The 17831-nt window shown below is 47.0% G+C and overlaps 1 protein-coding gene across 1 annotated transcript in view; it reads left to right on the top strand.

Moving 5' to 3' along the window:
• Positions 1–3228: 3228 nt before the first annotated feature.
• FOXO3 (forkhead box O3) overlaps positions 3229–17831 on the top strand; it is an 87320-nt gene continuing 72717 nt past the window's right edge. The window contains exon 1 of the mRNA XM_054279758.1: positions 3229–3849. Within this exon, the coding sequence (XP_054135733.1) occupies positions 3259–3849 (591 nt within the window). The 5' untranslated portion in view covers positions 3229–3258. The remainder of the gene's footprint in view (positions 3850–17831) is intronic.

Genomic DNA, 17831 nt, shown 5'->3' with positions numbered 1-17831 from the left:
TGAGAAGAACTGGTATCATGACGTGTAATAAAGGTTGTGTGGCTGATATACCAGTGAATTCTGAAGAGGACAGATAATCTTGCTCAAGGCTGGCACTCAGGTGATCCAGTTTTATTTCTCAGTTCTGGCATGGGCTTCCTGTATGACCTCAGTACAGTCATGTAATTGTTCAGTGCCTCAGTCCATCATCTTTTTAATAGGGTTACTACTTACTTATTTCCTTTCTCCCGCCCTCTCCTGCCTCACTTAGACTGCAATTCTGCCAGGGAGTGGAGCATTTCTTACCACGTGCAGGGCCTTCATCCAGTACAGTGAGACCTAATAGCAGTGCCTGTAGAGTAATGCAATGCCAATTAAATAAATAAATGAAGATGATCATATCATTTAGGACTAGATTTGCTGCTTGCAACCCAGCCCAAGGTCAAAGTGTTATGCTTCCCTGGAACCTCAGGATATGCTCCACGTGGAGGTTTCTGTAGTGGTCAAAATCAGCCCCAAGCAGTAGCTAGTTTTGGGAAAGGGCTGAGCAGCAGTCACGGTTCACAGGTGGCTTTCTATGGCTAACTGCTGAAAGCCACAAGGAAAGCCTCCTTGGAGATGTGGTGTTGGACTAAGCATCTTCTCACCACGTCTTTTTGTCTGAACTTGGTTTCTGGCTCTTCAATGTCACTGTGGTTTTCCTCCCTACCAACTGCTAAATCATATACATGAATGCCAGTGTCACAATTGCAGAGTGGCTGCTGTCTTTTTGAGCTGCCTTGCGTTCCTGTAGGGGCCATGTTACAACAAAAGCCATGGCAAGGCACTCAACATGGTGACCCAAAATGGAGTTGCAGCCATTATTTCCATTACTCGAACAGGCATTCATTCTGATTAATTCAGTGTCTCCTGGTACATTTAGATAACCAGGGGTTAATTGTATGCATATTGAAATGCTGTCCCTTGTAATAAAATCACACTAAATTATTCCTAACTTCAGTGGCATTTGAATTCAAAACCTAACTAGATCCTTAGGCCCTACTTAGCAGCAGTGTAAGGCACTGACTTAGGATCAGGGCCTTGATGTTTTCTAATAAAATGGAATGGTTTTCAAATCTCTCTACTTGTCTATAATGCAATAGATCAGGAATAGTTTGATTAGTCAGCTAATTCTATCCAGCAAAGCTTCAGAAGCACACTGCTTCTCAGTCCATGCTATTGTATCTTGTCTCAGAGACAATGCTACCGTTGGACTAAATTTAGTCCACAGTCTAGGTCTCTATCAAGCCAGGTGAGAACTGATACATAGAAGTTGCCATGTGAAGTATTTATAACTACATCCACATTAATAGCTTTTATGTTCCTTGGTTTTGTGGGTCATCCCTTTATTCAAGCCACAATTAACATCTTCAAGCGAGCTACTTTGGAGGGCTTTCTGCTAGGGCATGGCCTCCAAAGAGGAGGTACAGCGGCACTGTATTCACGCGTGGACATGTCTGAACATGTTCCTGGCATCACCCAAAGGCAGAGTGAAAGTTTTCAAAGAATTACTAAATTAGACTCTGTATTTTAAACTTTACCAGAATAGCTCGTACACCAATAATTTATGACCAGTGAAAACAAGTACAGAAAAGAACCAGGCCTAATACAACCCTCGCAGAGATTTACCGAGTACTTGGAGAGGCCTGAGCGCTTTCCCCTGGGCCGGCCGGACAGGGCTCTGCAGCCGCAGGGCGGGCGAGCAGAGAGGCGCTGCCCTCGCCAGGTGCCGGCAGCTCCTCCAGCCCGCCCCGCTCCGGCGGCTCCCCCCATCCCGGCGCTCCCGCCCCGCTGGGGCGGCTCCTGCGTGGTGCCGCCCGCCCGTGGGCGGGCCGTGCCGAGCCGTGCGGTTTGGTTGAGCCTCCCTGCGTGTGTCTATAACTTTGTGTTGCTGGCGGTGGTTGTTAGGAGGAGGGATGTGGAAGTCGGCGGCGAGCAGGGTGACAGGCTGCTCGGGCGGGCTGCGGCGGCGGACGGGCTGGGCGCGGGCGGATCGCTTGCCTCTCGCCGGCTGCTCGCAGGGGGAGCGGGCGCTCTGCCGTTTTCCCATCCTTCGCCTTTAAAGGGAAGGCTCTCTGGAGCTGAAGGCGCAGGAGCAGCAGGAACCATGCAGCAGCGCTGCTTCTTCCTCCCGTGAATTCGGATCTCGGTTGCTGCCGGTTGTGGAGGTGGCTCTCGATCCAGCACCCCCCCGCCGCCTCCCGCCCCTCCCGATGTGGCTTTCCCTGCCTCGTCTGCCTGCGCTTTTTAAATGACTTAAGTGAAGGGGGGAAAAACTGTCAAGATGGCAGCAGCAGGAGCAAGGAGGTTATGAATGTGGTGTTGATGCTGGAACAAAACCTATTCTCTTTGGCAGCCCTAGGGAGGGCTTAAAGCTACTGGACCTGTTGGAAGACTGGCGATTTGATTTGTTCCCGTTGTTTGCTTTTTCCCTGCAAGAAGGAGGATTTATTACTAATTTTTTTTTAACCGACCAGCCCCCGGGGTGGCCTTCTCCTGCCCCCTGCTCCGCCGGCTGTGAGATTTTGGGGGGTTGCTTGCGCGTGGCTTGGGGGCACCGCAAAGTGACAGGTTTACGCTAGTGTGCAGTTGGATGTATGCTAAGACTTCGGCTTCCTTTAGGGCGTTTTGAGGAAGGAAAAAGTCTTCGGCGTAACCCAAAGGACCGCTCTCCTTGCCTTCTTGCCGACGGAGGGCGCGAAGGACCACCCCCCCCCCCCAAAAGGCAAGATATCTGCGGAAGCGACGAGGAGCGAGCTCGGAGGCGCCGGGGGCGTGAGGGGCTCCTCTCCCGGCTGGATACAGCGCGGTTCCCGCCGGAGCTACTTCTGCATCCGCATGGAGTGAAACATAAACAAACGCACACACGCACCGCGGGAGCGGCCGCCGCTCCGCCGCCGCGGAGGGCAGCGCCGCGGGCAACTCCGGCACCGCCCGGCCCGTGCTGCCGCCCTGCGCGGCCGCTCCGGCTCCTAATCTGATTTTTTTTTTTCCCTCCCTCCCTCCCTCTCCTTCTCCCCCCGCCTCCCAGCCTCGGCGTGCGCATCGCCCGCGGGGAGCGGAGCTCGGAGCGCAGCGGAGAGGCGGCCAGCCCTTAGCGGAGCGCGGCATGCCCGCCCGGCAGCCACCCGCCTGCTAGGCTCCCGTCGGCACCGAGGAGGCGGCGGAGGAGGAGCGGGGTCGGCGGCCGCCCGCCCGCCCCGTCGCAGCGCCCCGCAGCCGCCCGCGGGGGAGGCCAAGATGGCAGAGGCGTCGCCCCCCGCCCCGCTCTCGCCCCTGGACGTGGAGCTGGACCCCGAGTTCGAGCCGCAGAGCCGCCCCCGCTCCTGCACCTGGCCCCTGCAGAGGCCCGAGCTGCAGGCCAGCCCAGCCAAGCCCGCCGGCGAGTCGACCGCCGACGCCGCCTCCATGATCCCCGAGGAGGAGGACGACGAGGAGGAGGGGGGCGGCTCGGCCATGACCGTCGGCAGCGCGGCCCCCGCGGCCGGAGAAGCGGCGGCGGCGGCGGCGACCACCGCCGTGCCAGAGGAGGCGGCGCGGCTGCTGGCCCCGCTGCCCGGCGGCGGCCCGGAGGGACCGAGCCTCTCGCCGGGCGGAGCGGCGGCGGCGGCAGGCGGCGGGGGGCTGAGCGGGGGCCCGGCGGCGGCGCCGAGGAAGTGCTCGTCGCGGCGCAACGCGTGGGGCAACCTCTCCTACGCCGACCTCATCACCCGCGCCATCGAGAGCTCCCCGGAGAAGCGCCTCACTCTCTCCCAGATCTACGACTGGATGGTCCGCTGCGTGCCCTACTTCAAGGACAAGGGCGACAGCAACAGCTCGGCCGGGTGGAAGGTGAGGCGGGGTCCCGGGGCCGCGGCGCTCCCGCCGCGCCGCCCCGACGGACGGGCGGGCTGCCCGTGGAGGATGCGGCCGCGGAGCGGGGTGCTGGCGGCTCGCCCCGGCAGCAGCCTGCCAGGCACTCGTGCTGGTCGTGCTGATGGTGGTCGTCCTGTCGGCTTTGGTTTTTTTTAGGAGAGAGATTATGGAAAGTTTTGTCTCTTCCCTGTTGCTGTGTACGGGCGGTGAGGGCTATTGACTCTGGGGGCAGAGTACACGCTGGAGCGGAGTTGAGTTTTGTGATGCACGAGCACATAAGCAGGGAAAGAGAGAGGAAGAGAGAGAAAGAAAAATGAAAAATATTTATAAAGTGTGTGGGTTTTGTTTTGCCTTTTTTTTTTAAAGTTATGGTAACAGCAGAGGTAACTCATGCTGGAAACTAGCAGAATTGCTTTTATGTATGGTCAGTCTGCGTCTCAAAGCTCAAATACAGAACGACTTTATTCATTTTGTCAAGGAAACGCGCAGTTTTTTGCCCATGTGTTCCTCAAAAGCAGTAGAGGGAAATTCGGGTTTTTTCATTTCTTCATAAAGTTAATCAAAGCATGGAGTTATTGACTGTTGAGCCCCAGGAATGCTTGGTTTGCGATTCCTGCCTTGCCAGTGTATGAGAGCACCGTCTACTGATAGCCCAGCATTTTCTGTCCAGCACTGCGACAGTGAGCAGCTAAGAGTACTACGGTTTTAATAAGTGAGGGGGAGAAAAAAATCTGGTTTTGTGGCTTGTTTACTCAGCGCGTGCAAAAGCACGTTGCAGGCAGGCAGGGTTTTACCCTCAAGAAAGAGTCTTATAAGGCCTACCAGGGGCCAGAACTGCACGTAAAGCACATTTGAAGTGATTTCCAGAGCTGCCTTTTTTTTTTTCCTTCTCGTTTTCCTGTTCGTCTGTCAGCGTCTGTTGGATGCCAAAATGTCACGTACTTGCAGCTGTACAGAAATGCAGGTGCTGCTTGACGCCTGTTTGCAGAAGGAAATCCCGGCAAGGTTCAGTTGCTGCTGAGGGCCGATACTAGTGGCGTCTGACACTGAGTTTTTGTGTGGATGTCTGAAGGTGAATTTGCCAGCAAGTTCAATGCTTTTACAGAGAAATTAAATTTTGTCTTTGAATCTATCCAGGTTGGATCAGGTGATAACTTTCAGTATACAAATTGGTCAGAAATACTGTACAGATGAAACATTTCTGACAGTTTCTGTACTAGCAGCCCTGTCTTGTGTTTTGGTGCCTGAGTAGGACTTGCTGCTAGGAATTGAAGTGTGGCTGTATGATTTTTACCTTCCAAATGAAACACAGGAGAGGAAATATTTAGTTGACAGAATTGTCTCAGGCTTGGGAAAATACAAACACAAAGTTTATCTCTGGCATAGCTAGTTGAAGACAAGGCTTTTAAAACCACACATTCTATTTACAGCTTTTGTGTCTGTATTAGGTGTTGAATTTTGATCTGACTTTACAAGTGTGATGCAGAGTGTGATAAAGGGTTACATCTTCCAATGACAGCCTGTGCCTTCATAAGTCGTTTGGTTCCGCACAGAAGCAGTGGCTTTAGATGTCAGCTGTGTTGACAAACCCAGCATTTTTATCTGGTACTTTGAATTTTCAGTAAATTCTCAGTATCTGATTCAAATGAAGATTTACCTAACAGTGGGGCTGGCACTGTTTTGAATTTGGTGGCAAAACTCCTTTTCACTTTCACAGAAGCAGAATCTGGGCCATAATATGAAGTGCTTACATTGATTAGTATCCTTAATACCGTCACAATTTTTCTGACAATTTATACTGTTAATTTGATATTGATTCCTTTGCTAAGCAGCATTAACTGGTACTTGGAGCTAATTAAAATGTTAAAAACTTGGATCCCTTGAGATTCTTCTGTTATAATTTAGTTCAGAAGTTTCTCATAAGCCTTTGGGATGACCTTTCTCAGGAGATGCAGGCACACTGGTAGCAGCAAATTCTGTCTCCGTTGATTGTGAGCCGTCTCTGAAGTTAGGGTAAGGCATTTGGTCACGTTAAAGGTGGGTGCAGTTGTGTGTGGGTGGTAGGGGCATGCTGGAAGGGACAAAGGGGAGGTCAGGAGCTAATAATAATAATTTGCCAGACATCTAAAACTGGAAAATGTAATTCCTTAGTAAGGCTAGGATTTCTTTTTCAAATGCGTATATGTTCAGAAGATGACTACTTCAGTTTCTTGGCTGGAGAGTAGCTTAATTTGTGCAGGGGCAACACTCTTACACGGGGACTCCATCTTAGTCTCCTGATGTTAAAACACATTATATCTTAATTATTATCTTTGTTTCCCTCACAGGTAATGAATACAACTCTTCAGGAACTAATGTCAGCTTTTCACATTAGACTTCTTCAGATCGCTAGTTACAGCAAGACTTAAAATGAACAGAAGATAGTTCTGTGTTAGAAGGCTTTCATCTTAATTTAGAATATTTTTACACAGCTAAATTAATTGTTGAAGGCAGTAAGCCCATTTAACAATATTCTGCTCTGCCACTGAGTGGGAAAATTGTTATTTTAAAAAAAGGGAAAAAGATAACTTGGTCTTATTACCTTATGTATTATTATATATGAAATATTAATACTGTTTCCAGTGAGATGTGCCGAACACCATAATCCGTAAACACAGCCAGGATTATTCTCCTCAAACAATTATTTTAAGAGCTGTAAATTAAAGTTACAACTATCACTTTTTTTTTCTTCTTCAATTCGGATAAGGTTTGCCCAATACACCCCCCCATCAATCTCCTTTGCTTCCCCCTCCCCCTGGCCCCGGTGGGACACTGGCTAAGCTAGCAGTGCCTGAAGCTGACTGGGGCAGCAGCGTACGGTGCAGTGCTGCGGAGGTGCCGCACTCCGACACTCCTGTGTGCCACGGGCTGCCCGGTTGGTACAATCCCACACACTTCCAGACCACTGGAGAGGGTTTCTGTGCGTGTTTCGGTATTGGCTTCTGTCTTGAATACTTAGGGAAGGTCGGTATTTATGTTTGTCATCACCGGAGGGGGGAACAGATCCGAGGGTGAGCTGGTTTCACCCTTGTGAAATTCGCTGTGCCAGGTGACTGTTCCAGGTACTTCACAGAGCTCCTTGATGACTAGATCTTTCCTCATTCAGGTATCTGTTACCCAATCGAAGTCCTGCAGTCACAAAACTAGTGTGCTGACTTAAAAACCAAGTTTTATCTTGCAGGTATTTAAGGTGAAGCACTCATTTCCTTCAGTAATCTTGAAATAAGAAACTGGAAAACCTTTTGGTCCGTGTACATAGTAGAGATGCCCAGTTTCACTACAGTTTAAGTAATTCCCTACCTCTTCCCACAATGTTATTTTGTAATTTCTTGAGCACTGTCTTGTGAAACAGTCTTTTCTACATGGAGAGTACACTAGGGGGACTATTTTCCTCTTTGTTAAGCGATATGGCAAGACTATGAATCTCATCCTTTATACAGAGATACCAACAGTTCCCAAATTTAAATGTAGCTGATTTGCTTTGAATTGTTTTTCATATCAGAAGCCTATTTTGTTTTCCACCTGTTGTATTCATCTTCCCCATAGAAGATAAACACTAGCTGCTGGGATATTTACTTTGAAGGGGAGGTTTTTGTAAACTTTGTACATTTCTTACCATGTTTTATTGGCCAGTATGTACCAAAGGGCTGCAGTCCCTTTGGTGTACCAAATGCATGAGTCTCTTCTCTAATTACTGAGACTTGAAAAGGCTTGAGAAATTTGCCAGTGATGTAGACAGATGTCTAAATCTGTTAGCCAGATGCTGATATGCAAGATGTGTCGGACTCTTTTTATCATCTTCTTGCAAAGATGTGAGAAGGAAGTAACACCACTCTCTTTCTTCTTACTTCTCCTTCCTTGGACTGACACACAATGTCTTCATCAGGAGTGGCAACATAAAGCTGGAGTCTGCGTCAGTTTCTTTTTTTCCTCTATTGACTTCTAAACTTCTTTCCTTTTTTATTTATTTAAAGGTTCTGTTTCCCAATTAGCTGCTAGCAGGAATATTTTTTTCAGCCTTCTATTTTTTTTAATATATTTTTGTGTTGCCTTATTCATCTGTACAGAAGGGTTTGAGTTACAAGCTGTAGCCTGATTATTTTAAGTTTTGACCTACCAAAGAGAGCATGGATTTAAGCACGTGAATGGATCCTTGGGACTTCACTGGGATTACTTGTGTGCTTAAACTTGCTGCTTAAGCATCTTACCTGATCAAAGCCTTACTATGTTGTGCTTTAACAAAATACTCAGAAACATTTGTAAGTGACTTTTGTGCTGAGCAGTGTAAGAGATGTGTGGTTCCAGCGGTTGAAACCACCAGATAACAAATGTCTTGCATCAAAGAGGAGTATACTGTAGTAGCACAGTAACAAATGACTTTCTAAACTTTCCAGTAGAAACCATATGTAGGTATTAGCACATATTGTTATTTCATATCTGTAATGTACATCAGAGATCTCACTTTTCCCCAGCTCATGCAGGCAGGTGACAGCTATTAGAGCAGTGAGAGAGAGACCAAGTAAGTAAGTACTTCTCCCAGAATCACTCTCATTGTTTGGTCCACAGTGTGACATGAGGAGCACCTCTGCTGAAGGACTTGTTAAATGCAGACAGAAACACATCACCTTGGTGAATGTGTTCAGCTGGTAAGAATCACAGGCTCTGATGAACTCAAATTTTGATGCGAATGGGAAACTTCCAATCAATGATGATGTGGTATTGCTGGATAGTTATCACTGCCAGGTAGACCTGCATGATAAATGCTGGAATCAATGTCCCTCCATCATTCAGAGACAGGAGGTTACCTAAAACAGTCATGCAGAAATTGACATTGTCTATGATAGATCGAATAGTGTCAATATTTGTACATATTTAAAATTAGCGCATATTTAAAATAGGAAGCTTGAGACTCAGAGGTTGGCTTCTCCTCTTACCTGTGTGTTTGAAAGTACGCAGTTAATGCCAGTAAAAATTAAATCACCTTAGTGGCAGCTATATCTGATGTATTGTACTGGCTTGAACAAACACTGTCTGAGACTGCGGCCAGGGAGGAGAAATGTCCTGGCACTCCTGCCCTGGGACGTCCTGCCTCTGCTCGGTGTTGTCCTGGTGAAGCGAGCGGTGTCTTACTCTCGAGGCCATTTTGTATTCGGGTCATTTTGGTGGTGCTACACTACTTTGCTGTAATCCTGGGAGATTAGGGGAGGCTGGGCACGTGCTGGTGCATTTAGAAAGGCGAGTGATTAGGGTTAGCTGTGTGGTTTTGTGAAAGCTCTTTGTGCTGATGTGGACAAAGTAGCAGCCCAGAGTGGAAGGTAGGCAGCCCTGGGGCAGCCCCCCTGCACCCTCCCGCAGTGGCTGGGTGGGTTTCAGCCAGCTCGCCTGGGGTGCACGGGGTGAACAAGTGTGAAACCACCCCAGAAAACTACAGTGGGTGTGCTGGCTTCAGAGGGAGGCCGAAGGGATTGCCTTGGAGATAGGGAAAACTGAGGATAAGCAGCCAAAGCATTTCTCTAGGTGGCAGCCTCCTAAAGGTGCCCTGCTAGATTTTGGCAGCCAGCTATTTTGCGTGGAAGTATGGAAAATCTTTTGTGAGGATTGTTTCTTATTTGCAATGCAATTAAACTCGGTCTTGGTGTAGTGGCGAATTGCCAAAGGAGAAACTGAAAGTGTTTCCTAATGCAAGTTGCTACTTAGACTAAAGTCTCTGCGTGTTCTTGTTTCTCTCTCACTTTTTAAAAAAACCTTACTTTACTACTCTGTCTGTCACAGAAAATGTGCCCAAGGGCAGCATTACAAAATGGCAATATTAGTTTGCTTTAGAGGCAAGGAGTCCTCCTCTTTTGGAGGTACTCTGTCTGGAGAAATGCAAGCTGTGAGCATCCTCCCCGTTGCTGATCTGTTCCACTTGCCATGGAAAACTGCTATTTTCAAATTGGCTCTGGAAAGGGGCACAGCTTGGCCAGGCCCTGGAACAGAAGGTGCGTTCAGGTCCCGCACACAGTGACAATCCCGATAAAGGCCTGGCCGATAGCGGCACTCAGGGAGTGCAGGGAATTTTTGATGTGGCTTTTCTTGGGACTGACAGTATGTGCGTAGCGCAGCGGTTCAGGAGCAAAATGAAGTGTTCGAGTAATGTGCAGAGTCATGCAGTTTTCTGTACTGCTGGCTCAGCACACCATGAGTTAAGTGAAGATTATGCTTAACCTTTTATTTGCTCTTCTTTTTGTGCTTCTGCAAACTTAGACTGTTCTGTTACAATTTCCTGAGCGTTGCCACACACCAAGCTTGGAAAATGAGGTGCGTTTACCCAATTTATGGCCTGACATATATTAATTAACATTAATTACCTGCTTGAATAGTCCATTTAGCACTTATTATTAAAAAGTGGCTTGTCTACAGAAGGGGATTTTCCTTCAGAGTGAGATGTTTTGTTCTAACTTGCTTCAGATGAAGTCAGGTTGGGGTATCCCGTGCCTCTCTGCATGACTGTACCAGTTTCCTGATGTTCTAGTTGTGCATGTGGGATACAGTTGTACCACTCATAGGCACCAACTCTTTACCCATGTATATTTGGCATTTATTTGACAACAGTTTAGCTTCCTGAGCAAACTAGCATGTTTCCAAGCATTTTCTGCTAGTGGTGGGTACAGCTCTTGCTCATCTGGTTGAGGCAGCAGAGAAAGAGCCGTGCTTCTCAGCCTGCCAGGAACTGCAGGGGCATCTGGAGTCCTGTGGTGATGTGACCCCAGCACCTTTGGGGTGAAGGAGTAGGAAAAGCTCAGGTGTGCAAGGCTGGAGAGGGTATGTAGGAGTTGCTGGGGCACACTGTGGTGCCTTGCAGGGAGGTCATCTGCTCTGTGTGGAGGAGGATTATGAACCTTAGGGCTCCTGCAGCCATTGGGAACAGGATACCGCTGGAGTGGAGCGTGATCTCCGACAACAGCAGGAGTCTTGCTGTATTTGTCAACTACATTAGCCAAGTTATCTCCTGGGCAGTGTGTTGAGTAAAGGTTGTCACAGATCATTGGTCTAAAACCTGTGAGGGTAGTAAGAACCAGAGAGGACATGTTAGATTTCCAAATACCAATATTAAAAAAAAAAAATAATCTGTGCCTCAATTCCCCATATCCCAGTTTCTCGTTCCTGTCTTGGGAGACTCCAGGGATGTTATGTCCTGCTTCACCTTCTCCATCCTTCCCACTTATAACACCAGTGGGAGGGTTGCGTGTTATGCTTCTGTGGGAGGTAGAGGGCTGGCTTGTAGCTGGCAGTTTTGGCTGGGGATACAGCTAGGAGATGATTAGTCTACAGGACTGATGAAAAGCAAGGCCAGTACAGTGTGAGCAGTTGGGAACAAGTGAGTGATTGCATCCATGCTCTGCCTCATCTCTGGGGTGGAATAGCAAGGGAGCTGCTTTCCAGTAGGGCTAGAGAAGAGCATTGCTTTTTGCCAGTGTGCAAAAAGCAGAGTTCTCCTGGTGGTGTGCTTGGCTGTCAAGTCCAGGAGGAGCCCCTCTTGCCCTGCAAAGCCAGAGTCCTTTCTTTGGGCCACACACCTTGCATATTTGCTCAAGGACTGATATGCTTATAATGCTGTTTTGCAGGGAATTTGAGGGAGGTTGGGAATTAGTAGCATTGATGTGTTCTTAATAACTCTGTCTGTGTGTGTCCTACCTGGACTTTGCTTACAGGGGCAATGTTCTGTATCTATATGCTGATACCTATTAAAAATCAAGGCTGTTTAAATACTTTTTCAAATGCCTTCTCAAGGTTTCACAGACAGACAAATGCCCTTCTGTGGATTTGTACTAGTAAAGAAATGCCTTGTGAAAATTAGCTCTTATAACAGATTTGTGCTAACAAATTAAATGGATTGCTTCCTCTATCACACCATGCTACATACTTTGGAGCTGAATTATGGAATGCTGGGTTCTCACATGAACATGTTTATTTGGCAGGGTATTATTTTGCTTTTCTTTATTATTTTTCCCCTGATGGTGAAGTTTCTACTCGCTGCGTGTAAAGAGAGGTGTGAGGAGGGTGCATGCTGGTACAGAAGTGTAGAGGCAGCCCACGGACCATTGTTGGAGGAGCTGGTGGAGGAAGGACCACTTGAAGCAAGGACAGCACTGTGTGGCACCGACAGCTTGTTGTCAGGGCCCTTGCAGTGTGTGCCCCCAGTTTTGGGGGTCAGGAGGCGGTGGGTGCAGGGCTGTGCCTGTGCTGTGCCCGGGTGCTGCCCTGGTCAGGTGCGTTTCCGTGGGGTGACTCACTGGATCACGCCACTCCTGCGTCCCTTCACACACTGCCCCTGCCGCGGCGAAGGGTGGGTCCCTGCTGACGTCTCCAGGCCAAAACCCAGTTGAGAGCTCTGGAATGAGGGCAGGAGGGAGGACTGCTGCCAAAGAAGCCATTTTCCTCCTTTGACAGCTACCTCTCAGGCTGCCTTCACACTCTGTGTCGGGCTGTGGGTCTGCCTGGGGTTCCTCACAAGCCAGCTCTCAGCCTTGCAGTGTCTTCAGGCCAGCCTGACTCCCCATCCCTGGCCTTCCAGTTCTTTGTCTCTCTCTAGGGAGCAGCGGAGGCCATGGCACTCCCGGGACTGTGATCAGTGGGTGGGACAGTTTTCAGCAGGTTTGCTGGCTCCTGAGTCATGTGAGCAGAAAAGGGCAGGTCTGGCCGCTTGCCAGGACTTGAACAGGGAGGTAACATCTGCTTATCCCAGCCCTAGAGGAGTGGGAGACCACAGATAAGTCAGGAGACTGATGAGGACAGCGTGCTGTGGGAGGACAGATAGAGGAACACCCAGAAACATCAGGATGTGTCTGCTGGGGCTTCGCTCTGCGTCCTGGTGCCGCGACTGCTCAGCTGGGAGTGGGAATGAAGAAGCGTTGGCATGGATGTGGGTTTATGACAGTGCAGCTTTCATGGGTAGATGAAGTAAAGAGGGCAGGTCTGAGTCTCATCCCTGCTAAAGGCTGTGTCAAGGCAGGAGCACACATTTGCATTAGTGCTAGACAGACTCAAGCCAGCAGTGCCAAAAATGCTGGTTGCAGCTCAGTCTGAGCCCCGTGTGAGGACTGAGTATGACCAGGGAGCATTAGTAACGGTGTCATACTTAAGTAAACCAAGCTTTGTTTAAAAATGTATTAATTACCTAGTAATATCTAATACAAGCTGCTTTCCTAGTCTAGACAGTCAGCACCTCTGACTCTGGAGACCATTTGCCCTTATAACTTAGTGTTTTCTCGTGCTGTATCATGTTGGTTTCTATGCTTTTTTCCAAAATAGGTTGCAGAAGAATAAATGTATTATTCTAAAGAAATAATTTTAGGATATGGGCCGAACTCCAGGGCCATATTTGTTTTGTCTAGAATGTGGACTGAATTGTCTTGATATGTACTTACACAACAGTTCTTTTTAATCCTGCTCTATCTGGGATTTTTTCTCTCCACACTATCTCTTCAAACACCTATTGTAGTTCTCTAAAGACACATTGTGACCAAGGTTAACTCCACTTTCTTACTTGAAATTTGCAGTGTAAACATACCTTTAAATGTGAGACTTAATCCAGATCAAAAGTTTTCGACTTTGTGTGAACCCCAGTCTTGTGTAAATATATTTGCTAATACTTCATGGAGGATTTATCAGTTTCATGTATTAAGTTCTAGATATGCTTTAGTAAATAAAATTTGGCATCCGACAAGTGAGAACAGTGCTCAAGAAAGAATGTCTTATTGTGAGTGTTTCACAAGCTCTCACATTATCGCCAGTTTTGCTGACTGGTTCTGTGCAGACAGCAGTGATGTGGTTTCCTGAAAGCCTATAACTTACTGTTTGTTCTGCACAACTGCTCTGAGCCTTGACTAATTTTCAGAGAATGTTTTTTTTCAGGAATTTGTACAAGAAGGTGATGCCAGTTCAAGTCGTGTCCTGAGATGCTTGTAAGCTGAGACATGTGGAGCTGCTGTCTCTGCTTTTGTGCAACATGATCTGTTGTGCCTGAGAGTTTCACTGTATGGGGGAACTCAAAACCGTTTGTGTGAGATGTCAGGTTTCAGGGTGAATGGTGCTTCTTTAAGTATGCATCAAGACCTACAATGGGAGGCTGCTGACCCTTCTATGCCTTTGTAGGACAAGAACATTGGCACTGATAATGATGCTGCCGCTGAGGAGCTGTAAAAACTCTGAAGCATTTTTTGACTTCGAAGCCGCAGCCGAGTATAAGTGGACTACATGTAAAATCTTCGATTTGCAAATGGCAGTCATGTCAGAGCTCTGCATGAATTGGGCCAGAGGTTTCCAGCCTAGTTTGTGCAGCAGCCAAAAGCTCTGACCTAGTATTATGTTCATCATGATGTTGACAGTGTGATTTTCACTTCCCATGGCATGTTGAGATTTATTTCTTGCCCCAGTAGCTCTTGCATCCTGATTCATGCATGGCAAAAATACTTCTGATTAAAATGTGCTAGAAGGTTTGCATGCTTGGGGTAGGAGAGAAATCTTTTATGAGGAATTGTACTATATAAAGCTATGGGGAGGGGAGCTGTGGTGCTTAGGAAGGTGTTTGAAAATCAGCAGTGAGGCCATTTTCCGTACAAAGAAGAGGGGAAGTGTGTAGTCCATAAGGTAGTGGCATACGGGACTGGGAGGAGGAAGGATTCTCTGAGCTAGTAGTAGGGTGTAAATCAACCTGATGTATGTTCAGAGACATCTGATGTCTACTGGGCCTAGTGGGGTAGCTCAAAGCAGGTGGAAGAAGCATATTGTTTACCTAATTAGAAACATAAATAAAATCTTTCCAACATTCTTCTAAATTAAAATGCATTTGAAGCATATGTCAGACTTCTTCTTAAAACCCCGCCGTTCCTCATGGAGGCTGTTTCTAGCCCACTTTCTGCAGGGCTCTGCCAGGTAACAAGTGTTCTTGGTTGGAAGATGGAGTGGGATGTGCATTAGCAGCTGGAGAGTGCTGGGGCTCTTCCTGAGTCTACCTGTACTCCTTTTTAGTCAGAGGGAAAAGGCCTATTGTTTGAGATGATAGACCAGGAAATTGGAATAACAAAAGAAAATTATCATCGTTGAAATACTTGAAGACAGGATTTCACCTTTGTATTTATTGAAGAGTCAGTGATGGTGGGAAGCAGAGCCTGGGCTGCAGTGCCGTCAGAGCAGCTTCATATCTCCAGTGTATTTTAGACACCAAGGAGACAAAGATGATGCTAATTGCAAGAGAAACTACTTAACTGCTTTGTATTATGTGTGAAATGAAGGGGGAATAATGCTGATTGAATGACCTATTTTGACTTTCTCAGTATAATATGTTTAATGTTTTAGTCATTTTCTGGACAGTGAATTATAATTTTATCAAATCCTGCTGGAAATTAATATGTTGCTGGGCAAAGTTATTTTAGCCTTGCAGTTTTAGCTGCAAAGTTACATCTTGCCACTTAACTTGGTGGCAGGAGTTTTCTCTTTCAGCTGGAAAGGGCTTTTGCCATGCAACACAACGACAGTAGTACTTTTTGTTTTATACAAAATAGGGACCTGTCAGGAGGAATATAAAATAGGGCACTGAAGTAGTCCAATTTAGAAGGAGAAAGGGCATAAATCTCCACCTCTCTCTGATGACAGAAGGCCAAAGTACAGCAGAAATGTTTCCCTGCTTGTAAAATGCCAGATGCCAAATGTAAAATACCAGAGAGGTTGTGCTGTTAAAGGCACAGCTGTATCTAGTGTCCTTACAAGTTTTTCAGCCTTATTTTCAATATGTAAGGGAGTTCTTAGACAATGAAGCAGCTCTGTTAGGGTCTTCTCAGCTTATTGTGCAGTTACAGAAATTATTTGCTGTCTTGGACCAGTGTCAGGCCGAATAATACTGAATAAGTCCCAAATGAATGTGGGTGGTGAAAGGAGAAAAATAATTTCAAATAAAGAGGGGTATTATCAGCTGAGCAGCCAGTGTTGATCCTATGGTGCTGAAAAATGAGAGCAGGAAAAAGGCACTTTCTTATGAAGAATGGAAATTTTCACTGAAAAGTCTGCTCTGACCGGAGCTTGGTATTCTACTCAAACTTGCAGCAAATTAGCATTGGTGCAGCAGTGCTGTGAAGCACTGAGAGGGAGAACAGAAGTAGGAACTCCAAAAGTTCCTACTTGAGAGAATCTTCAGATTCCCTGTCCATTTTGGACAACATGACCTGTAGTGTCACTTGCAGCTGCTGGATCCAAGAGTATAAATAGTGAAAAGAACACTGATTTGGCCAGGATAAAATGTTCATTTCGGGTTTTTCCAACAGCTGTGTTGGGACTTAACCCTGACAAAAACTTCTCACATATCATTGCTATTCAGGCTTGTAAGCATGTCGAATGACAGTGTTCTCTAATTGAAAGTAAGAAAAGAGGGAAAAAGTAGTAAATTGAAAAATAGTGTGTATTTGGTATCTTCTCAGCCTGAAGGAAAAATACTGCTTGAATTGTATGATAGCAGTTGTTTGAGAAATTAAGTATGGATTTCCTTCAATTGTAGTTGAATCATGACATTTTACTAAATTTATCCAGCTTTGAGTGCCTGCTTTCTGATTTTACATTTTTGTTGGTGGCTGTTGGTTGTGTTTGGTATAAAAAAAAAAAAACAAAACAAACCAACATTGCCACAGAGGTGGTATTTTCCCTATTTTTTGCAGGAAATTGTATCAGGTATCAGACCACAAATTCTTCTAGGTGATTACAGACTTGTGAGGGTCAGCAGCTTTCTCCGTAGAAGTACCATGAGGCAGTGGTGGGTTTGAGCAATGCCGGTGATGGGCTCTCCTCATTTTCTAGGAGGGAGATTTTGCATGGTTTGACCACAAACTGTAGATCACTGGAGTATCTCTGTGGATAGTTCTCATTATCTTCTGCTTGAACAGTGAAGGGCCAAGCAGAAGAACTAAATAAGAGCATTCTTTATTTATCCAAAAATCTGCACAGAAAAGAAGTATCAATATAAAAGTCAAGTGCTTGGGAAGTACAAAGTGTCAGAAATGAAGCTGCCTCTAACACTTGAAATTACTTCTCATGCCGGCTGTGACGCTGTTTTTAGTAAGGAGCTCACAGGCTCCATCCACCCCCGCTCTCCTTGGTGGGCTGGATCCTTCTAGGGGTGCTCAGGGTTTCAGCTCGTCCCCTGTGCTCTCCGTGTGGGCCCTGTGCCATGGCTGTTGCACTTGGCTCTGAGTAAAGAGATACGCCCTTCTGGGTGTGCTTGTCTGTGCCTTTTGCCTCCTCAGTATCCATAGGCTTCCCTGATGAGCGCTGTCCCAGCACCAGATATTCTCCCCTCCCCAAGCTCCTTACTATGTTCTCTCATCCCAGTCTCTTCCTCTTGTGATTCCCTGTCTTGCTCCAAGCATTCCTCCCTCCTTTTCCTGTGACCTTCCCCACCTCTGCCCACCACCACTGGTTTTCGTATCTGTTCTGCTTGTCCCTCTTGTCTGGTTTTTTTTCCCCAGCTCCCCATTCGACATTTCCCCCCTGCCCCAGGACTGTGTATTTCCTGTGTCTTGCTTGCCTATCCTAGACCACTAATCCTGTTTCGAATCCCAGTTTCAGTTCAGGTTTGTAAAGTTATTAGTGCTGAGGAACAAGCAGGGTTTTGTAGTAGGAAGTGTTGGACAATACAAGGTGTAGGTGGGGCTCACAGCACCACCTATAATTTAGAACACTGTTTATATTTTTAACTGATCCACCCTTAGGTAAGCAGTCCTGGTACTGTCAGTATGCAAATCCTTAGTCATTGGGATAATCCTGTTCCTTCTGCCAATACTGGGTACTGAGAGGTTGCTCATTTGTGTAAGAGATGGAGGGTCCTGTCTCAGAGAGACTTGGATGTTTTACTTCTCTGTGGCCTGACCTAGACACCAAACAGCATCTGA

Source organism: Melozone crissalis, unplaced genomic scaffold (genome assembly GCF_028551555.1).
Source record: "Melozone crissalis strain CALT ecotype California unplaced genomic scaffold, PUWL_Pcris_2 ptg000027l_1, whole genome shotgun sequence".
NCBI classification, from domain to species: domain Eukaryota; kingdom Metazoa; phylum Chordata; class Aves; order Passeriformes; family Passerellidae; genus Melozone; species Melozone crissalis.
This window is presented reverse-complemented; position numbering and strand designations above follow the sequence as displayed.